General features: G+C 42.9%; 2 protein-coding genes across 5 annotated transcripts in view; one reads left to right on the forward strand and one right to left on the reverse strand.

The window, feature by feature from the left end:
* The window catches only part of Sf3b3 (splicing factor 3b subunit 3), a 39798-nt gene extending 36148 nt beyond the window's left edge, over positions 1–3650 (reverse strand). Inside the window, exons 1-2 of the mRNA XM_006974100.4 lie at positions 3510–3650; positions 1259–1395 (exon numbers count right to left, since the gene is read on the reverse strand). Of these exons, the coding sequence (XP_006974162.1) occupies positions 1259–1328 (70 nt within the window). The 5' untranslated portion in view covers positions 1329–1395; positions 3510–3650. The remainder of the gene's footprint in view (positions 1–1258; positions 1396–3509) is intronic.
* Positions 3099–15203, forward strand: part of Cog4 (component of oligomeric golgi complex 4) — a 41542-nt gene continuing 29437 nt past the window's right edge. For 2 of the 4 annotated variants that reach the window (XR_013051044.1, XM_042277704.2), the window contains exons 1-7: positions 3670–3810; positions 3954–4179; positions 4692–4748; positions 7072–7154; positions 9857–9971; positions 10647–10821; positions 13328–13521. Coding sequence is in view for 2 of the 4 variants with exons in the window: in XM_042277704.2 (XP_042133638.1) it covers positions 4021–4179; positions 4692–4748; positions 7072–7154; positions 9857–9971; positions 10647–10821; positions 13328–13521 (783 nt within the window). In the remaining 2 variants the exon portion in view is untranslated. Of the gene's footprint in view, positions 3811–3953; positions 4180–4691; positions 4749–7071; positions 7155–9856; positions 9972–10646; positions 10822–13327; positions 13522–15203 lie in introns of all 4 variants that reach the window. The other 2 variants (XM_015992931.3, XR_013051045.1) reach the window with 2 other exon arrangements.

A 15203-nucleotide genomic window follows, 5' to 3' on the forward strand; every position in this document is an offset into this window, starting at 1 on the left:
TAGAAAAGTCAGTGAGACAACTGGAATTAAATTAGTTGGGGGAATCTATGTTTTGAATTAATTTATTCTACTTGAAAAGGTACTTTCCCCAGAATTGACCTAACCAAAGTAATTATCAAAAAAGCCCTTTATAAAGGGTTACATAAGTAAAAACCAAAACAAAACAACCTTATTTTCATAAAATTGATCACCAATATACACAACTGGGAAGTATCTGTTACTGATAATGGTGCTGCATGCTCTCAGATTATGCTAATACAGCAAGCACTTTACCCACAATGCTAACTCTCTTAGTTGTCTGGCTCAAGCAACAAGTGCTTTCACTGGAGAAGCTATCTTGCCAGTCCTTTTTTTTTTTTTTTAAAGACTATGTATTGCCGGGTGGTGGCGGCGCACGTCTTTAATCCCAGCACTTGGGAGGCAGAGCCAGGCAGATCTCTGTGAGTTCGAGGCCAGCCTGGACTACAGAGAGAGAGATCCAGGAAAGGCGCAAAGCTACACAGAGAAACCCTGTCTCAAAAAAAAAAAAAAAAAAGACTATGTATCTTAGCAAGGTGGTGGTGGTAGCAGCACATGCCTTTAACCTCAGCACTCTCGGGAAAGGTAGGCAGATCTCTGAATTCAAGGCCAGCCTGATCTACAGAGCTGGTTCCACCAGAACTGTCAAGGCTACAGAGAGAAACCCTGTCTTGGAAAGACAGAGAGACAGGGACAGAGAGAGAGAGAGATTGAGACTGACTATGTATTATGTATTTTAGGCTAGCCTCAAACTCACCATGTACTTCAGACTTCAGGTTGGCCTTGAACTCATGCTCATAGTATCTCAGCCTCCAGAGTGCCAGAGCTATAGGCATGAACTATCACACCCAGTTAAGATATTCTTTTTAGCAAATCTGATATCAAACTCCAGATTAAGAACCTGTAATCCCAGCTCTGGGAGGCTAAGGCAGGAGGACTACTAAGTAAGGCTATCTTGGACTAAAGTGAGACTGTGTTGGGAAAAAAGACCATGACTTATACAGCCTATGTCTCACAACATACACAATTTGAGAAAAGATATGCACCTATACTTAGAATCATTAAATGGAAAGAAATGCACCTGAAACTGGGTGACGGATAATACACCATAATTTAACACAAACTACACCAATATGTTTTCTTAATGGAAAACAATAAATTTCCTCAACAAAAGCTTAAGCTATAAATATATATATATTAGTCTACTTCAGTTCCCAAAGTTAATACCTGGAGAACTTACCGGAGAAGTTGCCATGGATGGCAAAGCTGATGCCAGTGGCCCGCTGTAGGGTCAAGTTATACAGAAACATGACGACAAGCAAGACTGAAACAGCACTTTGACTTTTGTCTACACCAACAGTATCAAGTCAGAGCCGGCTACAAATACAAAAACAGAAAAATGACTGTTGTTAAAAGAAATTCTGTATGGGAATTTCTGGTTGAAGCTGTCTTAACCAGCAGAGTTAAGGCCTACTGCAAAACACCACATTTATCATTAAGAGAGCCTTTTCAGGTTGGGGATGTAGCTCATTGCTAGAATCCTTGTTTAGCATGCACAAGGCCCTGGGGTTCATTCTCAAGGGAAAAGAAAAATACAGCATTATATATATGCTAGGCACCATTCTAGTATGCTACATCCTTTGCATTTCATCTCACATGAATCCTATGAAAGCCTACATATTGGCATGAACCTGCATTCTGAGTGCTAAGAGGCTGAAGCAGGAAAAGATCTCCAAGTGTAAGACCAATCTGAGCTACACAGTGAATTCCAGAATCGACAATACAGCAATACCCTGTCTTAGGTTTTTCCTTTTTCTTTGAGACACGGTTTCATTTGTAGTTCTGGCTGTCTTGGAACTCAGAGATCCTCTTGCCTCTGCCTCCCAGGTACTGAGATTAAAGGTGTGTACCACTACACCCAGCAATACCCATTTTAGGGGGGGGAAAGAAAAAAAAAAAAAAAAGCTAGGCATCATGGCTCTCTTCTGTAATCCCAGCACTGGAGAGACAGAAAGAAGATTACTACAAGTTCACTGGCCAGCCTAAGCTACATACTCAGTTCCAGACTCTAATACAAAAAGAAAACAAACTATGGTCAAGGAAACTTAATTTCAAAAATTATACCCATTGCCCAACATATAGAAAGTAGTGAACTGCCAGGAACTAGAACTTGTTCAATTAATGCAACAAGCCTCTATGGTTTTTGTCAGACAAACGAAAATCTATGGTTAACTGTAGTCCAACAGGCTACATTCACATCATTCAAAACTCAAATGCACGGTAAAAACTTCAGATCCATTTCCCAGCCACTCAATTCTCTTTGGGAATAAATCTCTCCAACTTTATCTTTCCATATGCTTATATATGTGTATGAATATTCAAGAACACACAGTGCATGTCCTCTCTTTAACCAAAGGCTGGGTACTAGCTATACTCACTACATTGCAACTTCTTTATGAATTACTTTGAAACACCAATAAAGAGCCGTTTTTTGCTGCAAATACAGGGAATCCTGTTCAATGGCTACATTACCATTCAATTAGACAAACTGTTAATATTACATATACAGGTTCATGAGTATACCTCTAAGATTTATTCCCAGAAGTGAAACTGAGATTGAGGGTTTTAAAATTTAAAATCGTTAGAATTTGGTTCTGACTTTTAGAGGATCTCACAATTTAGAAGAAACACACCGTCAGCAGCCAAAGTGATGTTAAGACTTTGGACATTTGCTTTAACTGATAAAAATTGGCATCTTGGTCTAGTTTTCACTTGCGTCTCTTAACTATTGGAGAATTTTGTGTCTGTGGCGACGGGACCGAAACCCCTGGCCTTGTGCAAGAGCGCGGACCACTAGGTTACACTTCAGAGGAACGATTAAAATGAACGTCTACTCACTCATTAAACACTAAAGCAAACGGATTGCCTACCATATGGAAGGGGTGCTCCCTGGAAGAAGATCTCGTTACTCCAATACTAAAATATCAGCCAACTTTAACCGCCAAAACTCGGAAAGCTTTCCTCGCGGCCCCTCCCCCAACCTAAGAAGGTGCCAAGATCACCTCCACTTTTACAATCTTGCACAAGCTTCGGGCAGATACTATTTACCTCCTTTTTTTTTAATCTTTTTTTTTTTAAAAAAAAAATAGGAGAAAACAGGTTCAGAGGACAAAACAAAATCCAAACCGGAATGTCGGACCCGAGGACTGCTTCTGTTGTTTTTACGCCCTCTCAACAAGCTGAGCTCTCCCATCTCCGCGTTAGGAACGTCCTTCCCTCCAGAACCTCACGGTCACCGGGGGCGCCCCACTCCCGAGGACCCTGCCTCGACCTCCCCGCGTGCCGGCAACATTACGAGTGTGCCGCCGCGTCAGGCTTGCAAGCCTTCCAGGGAAGGCCTCGTCCCCGCTCCGCGAACCGAAGAAGCGTGGGGAGGCGCCCGGGCGGCCATCGGCGCGCCGCGAGCCTTTCCCTCGTCTCCTCTCGCCTACCGAATCTCTCTCCGGCCTAAAACTGCCTCCGCGACTCCCGCCCAAGGGCCGAGGAGGCAAGCTCGCTCTCTCGCTCGCGCGCGCGGCCGCTCTCCACTCCTGTCGCGACAGAGAGGCCGCGAGGCCACTTCTCTACCCTGGTGCAAGAAGGATGGCGTCGGTCTCCGATGGATGCTGAATTCCTCCAAGGCCTAAGCCGCCGCCGGAGCCAAGCCGCCCGCGTCCGCCATTAGCCCTCGAGACGGGCCTTCGGGTAGCGCGCGACGGGAGAAGGGATCCAGCCCCCGCCTGATAAATATAGGTAATTCTAAAATGCTTTCGTCTCGTTTCTGCGGTCTTTTAAGTTATTTAAATATTGCGTATTACGGTAGATTTGCTGTAGGATGGAAGATTAATTTTAAAACTAGACTTCAAATTCATTTGATCGGGCATTTCTGTGGACAGCCCACAGGGTCGCCGCGCCAACTCAGAGGGGACCTCGCGATCCAGGAAGCGCCTAATAGGAACCAAGATGGCGGACGTGGAATCCCCTCAGAAGTTGTCCGGGGCGCCTCCGCCACCGGAGGGTGTGGGAGGAGGCCGCTGCTCCGAAATCTCCACCGAGCTCATTCGCTCCCTGACAGACCTGCAGGACCTGGAAGCTGTGTACGAACGACTCTGCGGCGAGGAGGTGGGGAGCTGAGCCTCCGTTTTCGTGGAGGAATTCAGCGGCACAGTACATCGGAGGCGTCAGTCTCTTCACCAGGGAAACTAAAAAGCGCTTATCAAAGACGCTTAGTGTAGTTGGGCATTTGGGTACACCTGTCAATTCTGTTCTCTCAAGCTTATTTGGCCTGTTACTTGGACTATCTTTTTTCTTGGTCTGTCCCGGTATTGGTTTCCATGACGAGTAAAACTGGAAGTGGTTTGTGTTATTATACATGCATACATATTATATATATATACATATATATATGTAAATATATAAATTGTTTGATTTTCAGAATGCTTTGGCTTGAGAAGTGAAAAGTTATGAAACTTCTGACTCATTTAAGGGAGAAGTTATTGCAAAGTAGCTTGAAGTTTTAAGACTGTTTTGTAGGGAATGATTATGTGTGTCATTTTAGCATTTCAGTTAAATGCAGAGCTTTGTAGAAGTTTGGACATTTTCTTAATTTGAGATGGTCTCGTTTTGTTGCCCAGACTGTCTTCAAATTTGCTACCTTCCTGTGGCAACCTCCCAAGCTGCTGGTATTACAGGTGAGCCCACAACTCTTTAGGAGTTTGAAAGCTCCCTACTAAGAGTTTGAATTTTAAAGACGAAGGCACAGCTGTCTAATCACAGACAAGTCATTTCATCTCTTGTACCTTGGATGTCTTGTCAAGTAACGGTGTGGACAGAATTCTGATTCCTTTCAACTGATAGCACATTATCTCTTTATATCTTCTTTATTTTTCCATGGCAACCTGATGCTGTCAGTTCATTTTCCAATGTGGTTGGAATCCTTTACAGTCGGATGTAAACTCTGATCTAAAAGTTTAGCAGCTGTTTTTCCCAGTGAACTTTTTTTTTTTTTTTTTTAGATAGGGTCTAACTATGTAGCCCTACCTGGCCTGCAACTCACTATGTAGATCAGGTTTACCTTGAACTCAGTAATCAGACTGCCTCTATCATTCAAGTGCTGGGATTAATGTCATGCACCTCTCAAAGCATTTTAATGTGTGTGTGTTGCGGGGGGGGGGGGGGGGGGGGGGGGAGGATCATTACTATCTTCGAATATTTTCAAACATTGCCTTTCATCAACTTTAGCAGTTTCTCACACTTTCTCAGCAAGAAGTGTATTAGAGTTCAACGCCTTGACTTAACAATCCTAACTATATTCATTGAGTCAATTAGTACATTGGGGAACTTTTTGAGATCTTATATAGGTAATAATGTTGGCTCATAATTATCCCCTCTGGATACTAAGTACACAGGAAGAAAGGATTTTTTTTTTTTTAATTATGGCCTCTTTGGAAATTTCATTTGTTTAGCTACTACATTTTATGTTGTTTCTTTTTAACATTTATGTCGGGGGAGCAAGTCTGTCATAGCACAAGTTTAGAAGTCAGAGGACAATTTTCAGAATTGTCTCCCCTGGTACCATGTGGGTCCTGAGGATCAAACTCCAGTCCTTGATTTGATTTTGAGACAGGGTCTCACGTGGCTCACACAGGCCTCAAATTGACTATGTAGCTAAAACTGGCCTTAACTCCTGCCTGTCTCCTGAGTGCTGGGATAACAAAGGTGCATCACCACACATCTGGATTACCCACTAAATTGTAGAGTCTGTTTGTGTGAAACACTCTACAAATAGTATGGAATAAACATTTATTTGTTCCCATTGTATTAAGCTGCTAGATGGAATCAGGTATACTTGAAATATGTGATGGGCACATGACTATAATCCTAGCACTTGGGAAGTAAGGAAAGAACAAGAGTTCATAGTCATCCTGTGTTTCAGAACAAGTGAGAGACCACCCCAAGTTACATGAGATTCTATATCAAAAGAACATGAGGAAGATTTCATAGCCAGTTGTTTAGTCTACCACAACAAACCAAAGCAATGTTGATGATGTCCAAAGGGACTATGGTGGGAGGAAAAAAATTGAAATGGGATTCACCTTTTAGCTAGGTTGAGTTAGATAATTTTGTTTCTAGTTGGTTTGTTGTTGTTTTGAGACAGGGTTTCTCTAAGTAGTACTGGCTGTCTGGGAACTTGATATGCATAGAAGGCTGGCTTCAAACTCACAGAGATCCAACTACCTCTTCCTCCCAGTGCTGGAATTAAAGATGTGTGCCAGTACGCCTGGCTAAGTTAGATAACTTTTTTTCCTTTTATTATTATTAAGAAATTTTCTATGCTGGGCGGTGGTGGTGCACACCTTTAATCCCAGCACTCCAGAGGCAGAGACAGATGGATCTCTGTGAATTCAAGGCCAGCCTGGGCTACAGAGTGATTTCCGGGAAAGGCACAAAGCTACACAAAGAAAACCTGTCTTGAAAACCAAAGAAAAGAACTTTTCTATTCATTTTACATACCAACCACAGGTCCCCCTCTCCTCCCTACTACCACCCACCCACAGATAACTCTTAAAGTTGCTTCTACCGACAGGTGGTGGTAGCACACGCCTTTAATCCCAGCACTCAGGAGGCAGAGCCAGGTGGATTTCTGTGAGTTTGAGGCTAGCCTGGTCTACAGAACGAGATACAGGACAGGCACCAAAACTATACAGAGAAACCCTGTCTTGAAACTCCCCCCCCCCCAAAAAAAAAAAAGTTGCTTCTACCTAGGGCTAGAGGTAGAGTTTAATATTTGAACACTTGCCTGGCATGTACAAGGTCATAAATTTAATCCCCAGTAACTTAAAAAGAAAATTCCTAGCCAGGCATGGGGGTGCAGAGGCAGGCGGATCTCTTGTAGCTATCCTGGTCTATGGGACCCAGTTCCAGGATGACCAGGGCTACACAAAGAAACTCTGCCTCTCCCCAAAAAAAAGAAAAAGAAAATTCTTTATACTCATTCTGATGTTCACGTTTCAGAAAGTGGTGGAGAAAGAGCTGGAGTCTCTTTTGGAACAGCAAAACACCATTGAAAGTAAGATGGTCACTCTCCATAGGATGGGGTAAGTATGTATCACAGCAAAAGTTGTACGTTCAATGGGGACCACTGGATAAAATTAGTTTCCCTAGCCCAATAGTCCAGGCTCTTAGGAGGGGAAGGTGGGAAGCTTGCTGCAAGTTTGAGGCCATCCTGGGCTGCAGAGTGAGTCCCTGTCTCAAGAAAGGGGAAAAAAGGGCCGGGCGGTGGTGGTGCACGCCTTTAATCCCAGCACTCGGGAGGCAGAGCCAGGCGGATCTCTGTGAGTTCGAGGCTAGCCTGGTCTCCAAAGCGAGTTCCAGGAAAGACGCAAAGCTACACAGAGAAACCTTGTCTCGAAAAACCAAAAAAAAAAAAAAAAGAAAGGGGAAAAAAGGATTCTTTTTCCTAAGTTTGTTTTATGAACTGACAAGCATTTGAAATGGAAAGGAACAATAACTCAAAGTAAGCACCTAAGGATATATACTTTGGTAGTTATCAGAAACTCGGCATGGTGGCTCGGATCTGTAATCAACCCTTGGAGGTAGAGGTAGAATTATCAGGAGTTCAAGGCCAGCTTGGATCACATGAGCCCCAAAAGAGAATAAAAAAAGCCTTTGACTTTAGACTATAATCAGGCATAGTGCTACACAACTTTAGTTCTAATACTTGGGCGGTAAGGGCAGGTACATGTGGTTCAAGACCAACTTCAGCTATATAATGAGCTAAGAGGCTAATCTAGGCTATGTAAAACCCTCTCAATAAGCAAAACAAAGTATAGTCTCCTTGACCCACATAGAACCTTAATAGAAATGCAAATTTTAGCCAGGAGTGGTAGCACATGCTGTTTGTCCCAGCACTTGGTAGGCAGAGGCTAGCCTGGACTACACAGAGAAACCCTGTCTCAAAAAAAAAAAAAAAAAAAAGGAAGGAAAATACAAATTCTGAAACCTCTACCCTAAACTTCCTGAATTACAGACTCTGTTGTTGGGGCCCAGAAATATGTATTTTAATAAGTATCCCAGGTGATTCTGATTTGCAGTTCAAGTTTAAGAACTACTGCTTTTAGTCTGGCAGTGGTGCCACATACCTTTAATCCCAGCACTCAGGAGGTAGAGGCAGGTGGATCTCTGAGTTCAAGGCCACCGGGTCTACAGAGCTAGTTCTAGGATAGCCAGGCCTACACAGAGAAACCCTGTCTGGAAGCTCCCCACCTCCCAAAAAAGAACTGCTTTTATCAATTTTGTATATTTGCTGAGTAGCACGAATCCTAATTGGTCTTGTTAAAAAAAAAAAAACAGGAGCCAGATATTGGGGTAAATGCTGAAAGATCAGAGGAAGCAAGCCAATTTTTACTTTGCAAAGATCCTACCTCTTTGAATCCTCAGACTAAATGCTCCCGAGTCCTCAGCAGAAATGGCACCAAACTCCTGTCTCCTCCTGCCGTTTATATTCCTTTCTCTGTCAAGTCATGTCACTTCCTGTCTCCACCTTCCTAGTGTGACTCCCAAGTACTAGGATTAAAGGTGTGTGCCACCACTGCCTGGCTCTGTTTCTCTTTTAGACTGAATTGATCTTGTGTGGTCCAGGGTGGCTTTGAACTCAGAGGTCCAGACAGCTCTCTGCTTCCCAAGTGCTGGGATTAAAGGCCACTGCCTGGCCTCTATGTTTAATCTAGTGGTTGGCTTTGTCCTCTCATCTTCAGACAAATTATATTTGTGAAGAGTACAAACAAAATATCACCACAGCTGAATATTGTGGTATATGCCTGTAATCTAAGCATTCAGGAAGCTGAAGCAGGAGGATTGCAGTTTGAGGCAAGCTTAAAACTGCCTCAAAAAGAGATAGAGGGGGACAGGGGACCCTGGATGTGGTATTAAACACCTATGATTCTAACACTTACAGGAGGGTCAGGGTTTAGTGCTATCTTGTGCTTACATTAGACCTCATTGCCATTATCAAAGCAAACAAAGAGAAAAGGTTGTGGATGTGGTTCAATGATAGAGCGTTTTCCTAGCCTGCACCATGCTCTGGATTCCGTCCCCTGTCTCTGTCTCTGTCTTTGACACACACACACACACACACACACACACACACACACACACACACACGACTATTGTGAAATAGGAAAAGGAAAAGAAGTGAGAGTAGAAGACCCAGTCTCCATCCAGGGGGGAAAGAACAAACACCTATTCCCTTTTGTTCATTCCCTCTGCCTCTGTGGATAAGTGTGCCCTTTGGTGATATTGTGTTCCCCAATATATCGTACACCCTAATAAATTTATCTGGGGTCAGAGAACAGAACAGCCACTAGATATAGAGGCCAGAAAATGGTGGCACACACACCTTTAATCCTAGCATTCCAAAGGCAGAGATCTGTGTGGATCTCTGTTGAGTTCAAAGCCACACTGGAAACAGCCAGGCATGGTGACATGTGCCTTTCATTCCAGGAAGTGATGGCAGTAAGCAGAAAGGTATATAAGGCATGAGGACCAGGAACTAGAGCCTGGTTAAGCTTTTAGTCTTTTAGCAGCAGTTCAGCTGAGATCCATTCAGGTGAGGACTCAGAGGATTCCAGTTCGAGGATACAGGATCAGCTGAGAAGTTGGCGAGGTGAGGTCAGCTGTGGTTTGTGTTCTGTCTCTCTGAATTTCCAGTATTCACCCCAATACCTGGCCCTGGGTTTGCTTTTATTAATAAGACCTTTTAAGATTCGTGCTACAGTTCCCTGACTGTGTCTGTCTCTAGTCCCAACCTGCAGTTGATTGAGGGAGATGCAGAGCAGCTGGCTGGAATGATCACCTTTACCTGCAACCTAGCTGAGAATGTGTCCAGCAAAGTCCGTCAGCTTGACCTGGCCAAGGTAATCCCCACTGAGCTTTTGATGTTGGGGCTCATAGAAGGGAGGGGAGAAGTTACATTAGAGACTAGAAAAGAACCACCCAGTTAAAAATTATATAGAAAATATTAGAACCAGACAAGATGCCACATGAAAATTCCAGACCATTAGCTCTTAGGCATATAAAAATAAAAATCCTCAATAAGCACTTAAAGCAAATCCAATAACATATAAAAAGGATTATATATGAACACCAGTAGGATTTGTCCTAAGAATGCAAAGGGTAGATTAACATCTGAAAATCAAGTAATGTAATGTCAATAAAGGGAGTGGGGATGGAGCTTGGTAGAGTACTTGCCTAGCAGGCACTGAAGCCCTAGATTAGATTCCAGCACAGCAGTCTTATGTTTCTGGGTATTACATACATCTTGATAAATTATATAAAATTAACAAAATAAACATGAATTATTCTCATTTAGGCTTCTATTAAAATGAATTAACCACATTAATTAAATCATGGTATCTGTTAGTGTCTTGATTATCATCCACAATAGTTTTATAAGTGGTTATGGTAGTATTTTATAATATGCCAGTTACAGCTAAAAAGGACTGAGCTAGGTTCTGCTCCTAAATCTCTACATTCTGAAAAGTGGTTTGAAGGAATAGGACATTGTCTTTAAGCACAAAGAATTTTTGCAGAACCGTCTCTATCAGGCCATTCAGCGAGCTGATGACATCTTGGACCTGAAGTTCTGCATGGATGGAGTTCAGACTGCTTTGAGGAATGAAGATTATGAGCAGGCTGCAGCCCACATTCATCGTTACTTGTGCCTGGACAAATCAGTCATTGAGCTCAGCCGACAAGGCAAAGAAGGTCAGTATCCCTGACTGCCGATTAAAGTTGATATAAGCATCTGTGATCTAAACTAAGCAAACTCAATCAAGAAAAATAGGTGTTGCTAGGTATGGTGGCTCAAGTCTGTAGAGCAGCCCTTGGGAGGCTGAGGCAGAGGGATCCCATGAGTTCAAGGCCAACATGGGCTATAAAGTGAGAACCATATCTCTAAAAACACAGCAAACAAACAAAAACAAAACAAAATTTAGAAAGGTATGTGCTACCTTTCTTCTTCTTCTTCTTTTTTTTTTGGTTTTTCAAGACAGGGTTTCTCTGCATAGCTTTGCCCCTTTCCTGGAACTCACTCTGTAGCCCAGGCTGCCCTTGAACTCACAGGGATCTGCCTGCCTCTGCCTCCCAAGTGCTGGGATTAAAGACATGCGCCACCATTGCCCAGCTAGGATGTTTCTATATCTGATAGTAGGCTGTAAATTCTGTACCATCCTGGGACAGATACTATTCCCCTTTGATAGATATCTTTGTTGCTATTTTTCTCAACTTGACATAAGCTAGAGTTACCTAGGAAGAACTTCAATGGAGAAAATGCCTACATTAGATTGTCTATAGTTGAGTCTATAGGGCATTTGCTTAATTAGTGATTGATGTAAAAGGGCCCAGCTCACTATGAGTGGTGCCACATCTGGGCTGGTGGTTCATAAGAGAGACCAAGTCAGTAAGCAGAGTTTCTCTATGGCCTCTGCTTTAGTTCCTGCCTCCAGGTTCCTACCCTGAGTTCCTGTCTTGGCTTACCCAATAATGGACTGTTACTTATGAACCAAAGAACCACTGCCCCCAACCCAAGTTGTTTTGGGTCATGGTGTTCTACCGTAGCAATAGAAACCCTAATTGAGACAATGGAAAAGGAAACTGATCTTGTATCTCCTGAGTCTCTGGCTAGTAGATTATTTTATGCTTAGCCATATTGCTTACTTAAAGAATTAAATTATTGGGCTGGAGAAAAATAGTGTAGTTGGTAAAGTGCTTGCCTCACAGGTGTGAAGACCTAAGTTTGATCCCTAGAACCTATGTAGAAATGCCAGGCATAGTGTCACATGCTTGCACTCCTGTGCTGGGAGGCAGAGACAGGCTTCTGTAGCTCACTGACTGTCTAGTCTAGTATATATGGTAAGCTCCAGGCCAATGAGAGACTCTCCCTCAAAGGAAATGGACTGTATTCTTAAGGATAACACCCAAGTTTGTCATCTGCCCCACATATACATGCACTAAAAAAAAAATGTTTGTGTAGTATTCTGGACTTTCTGTGATTGAGTCTCTCCACTGTGGTATTGTATACCCTAATAAACTTGCCTGAGGATCAGAGGACAGAGCCAGCCACTAGATTTGACATAGAGGTCAGGCAGTGGTGGCTCACACCTTTAATCCTTGCTGTGGGATGTTCTGTATGTTAAATGTGTTGCTCTGATTGGTTAATAAATAAAACATTGATTGGCCAATAGTCAGGCAGGAAGTATAGGCGGGACAAGGAAAGAGGAGAATTCTGGGAAGTGGAAGGCTGAGTCAGAGAGATGCTGCCAGCCGCACCATGAGAAGATGTTAAGATACCGGTAAGCCACGAACCACGTGGCAACTTATAGATTAATAGAAATGGGTTAATTTAAGATATAAGAACAGTTAGCAAGAAACCTGCCACGGCCATACAGTTTATAAGTAATATAAGTCTCTGTGTGTTTACTTGGTTGGGTCTGAGTGGCTGCGGGACTGGCGGATGAGAGAGATTTGTCCTGACTGTGGGTCAGGCAGGACCAGAAAGACTCTAGCTACAAATCCTAGCACTTGAGATCTCATGCCTTTGCTTGGGAAGCACACACGCCTTTAATCCCAGGAAGTAATATGGCAAGACAGAGAAAGGTATATAAGGCATGAGGAAACAGAAACTCACTCTCTTTAGGTTGAGGATTTCGTAGAGGTAAGAACTAGTGGCTGGCTGTTCTGCTTCTCTGATCTTTCAGCTTTCACCCTGATATTTGGCTCTGGGTTTTTTATTAAAAGACCATCTAAGATTCAAACAACAGGGTTTTTCTGTCAGATAGCCACTCATCCTCCATTCTATGTGCAAGTGACTCTTGAGCTCTTCTTTAGGCTAGGACATAGACTACTTGCAATATTTTGCAAATACTCTTCATCTACAGTCCCTTTTCCTGGAATGTGTGTCCCTTCTACTCAGGTATCAAAGTCCTGTGTAGCTTTAATAGATGATACATAATCTTTTATAGAAAGTCTTTTTAATTATTTCACCCAGAAATGTGACTTTTAGGAAATAGAGTTTTTCTTTTACTTGATTGTAACTTTCATGCACTACAGTCATGGCAGATTCATCTTTCAGTCATCTACATTGCTGGTCTAGTATCTTGTACACAGTCAGTATTTAAACATATTTGCCATGTGAATGATGGTACATAAAGTGACATGGACCTGATATAGCACCATTCTTTACATCGATTGTCATTTTCTCTCCATTGAGCAGGAAGCATTATTGATGCCAACCTGAAATTGCTACAGGAAGCTGAGCAGCGTCTTAAAGCCATAGTAGCAGAGAAGTTTGCTATGGCTACCAAAGAAGGTGATTTGCCCCAAGTGGAGCGATTCTTCAAGATCTTCCCACTACTAGGTTTGCATGAGGATGGGCTAAGCAAGTTCTCAGAATACCTTTGCAAACAGGTATGGGCATTGTATTAGTCAGGGTTCTCTGGAGTCACAGAACTTATGGAATGAGTGTGTGTGGGGGGGGGGGGTTATTAGAATGGCTGCAGTCTAGCTAATTCAGCAATGGCTGGCTGTGAACAGAAAGTCCAAGAATCTAGTAGTTGCTCAGTCCCACAGGCTGGATGTCTCAGCTGGTCTTCTATATGTGCTGGAATCCCAAAGAAGTAGGCTTCAGTGTAGGTGAAGGAATGGATGTGCTAACAAGGAGAGGACAAACAGAAAAAGAGCAAAAGCTTCCCTCTTCCATGGCCTTATATAGACTTCCAACAGAGAGTGTGGCCAAGATTAAAGGCAGATCTTCCAGCCTCAAGATTGGGATCGAAGGCGAGTGTCTTTGGGCCTCAAGAAAGACCTGTGTCTTCCAGCCTTAAGATCTAGATCAAGGGGAGTGGGGAGATGGCTCAGAGTTTTAGAGCACTGGCAACTCTTCCAGAGGACCTGAGTTCAATTCCTAGCAACTACATGGTAGCTCACAACAAAATCTGAGGTCCTCTTCTGGCGGGCAGACATACATTCAGGCAGAAAACTGTGCACATAATAAATAAATTTAAAAAGTAAAGAAAAGAAAAGATCTAGATCAAAGGCATGTGTTTTCCCACCTCAAAGTATGGATCAAAGATGTGTGTCTTCCTATCTCAAAGGTCCAGACTTAGAAGTGGATTTACCCACTTTAAACCAAGCAGAAAATCTCTCACAGGTGTGCCTTCCATTTCTGGATTGTAGTTCATTTCAGATGTAGTCAAGTTGACAGCCAAAAACAGCCATCTCGGGCAGTAATTATTTAGTAGGTTGATGGTATAGTGCTTTGCCTACAGAGTAAGACACTGAGAACATCAAGTTTTTGTTCACTTCTTCATCTATAGTACTAGAGAAGAACCTAGGACTTCATACATACTGTGCCATCGCTCCATCACTAAGCTGTGTCGCCAGCCCTCACGAGCCTCACTCTAACTCACAAAAGCCTTAAACTTGAGATTCTCCTACTTCAGCTTCACAGTTGCTAGGTTTGTACCTACAATAACAGGCCAGGCTGACAACTCCAGTTTTGTTCTTTGAGGCAGGGTCATGCTTTGTGACTGTGATTGGCTAGGAATTTGCTGGGTAGACCAGGCTAGCCTTGAGATATCAAAGCAGTCCTGCCTCTGCCTCCCTAGGAGTACGGGATTAACAAATTCTGTTTCTGTGGATACTTCCTCTTTTCCAATGTGATTCTGCTTTACTATAATCTGGAAGAATTAGATACATATATTCATTTGACACTTAATGGCCTGTTCTTTTCCAGGCATAACCTAGACATCTGCTGATGTATATTGATTTTCAAAAGACCAAGTAAAAATACAAGAAAATTAAAATGCAACTTCTCCTGTTAAGTTGATCACCCTTTCAGGCTGTTACTCAGGAACTACTTTCTGATTTTGTTCATTTGTTCCTTGAGACAGACTCTTGATGTGTAGCCCTGGGTACAGCTTAATATGTAGACCAAGCTGGCCTTGAACTTGTGATCCTCCTGCCCTGCCTTCCAAATATAGGGTTATAGGCATGCTCACTAAGGGGCTGGCTTCTTTTAGGATGAGCTAAAGGGACAGTAGGATGGCCTATTTGGCAAAGGTCCTTGAGTCAAGCCTATCCTGATGACC

The sequence above is a fragment of the Peromyscus maniculatus genome, chromosome 5 (genome assembly GCF_049852395.1).
Source record: "Peromyscus maniculatus bairdii isolate BWxNUB_F1_BW_parent chromosome 5, HU_Pman_BW_mat_3.1, whole genome shotgun sequence".
Lineage (NCBI taxonomy): Eukaryota > Metazoa > Chordata > Mammalia > Rodentia > Cricetidae > Peromyscus > Peromyscus maniculatus.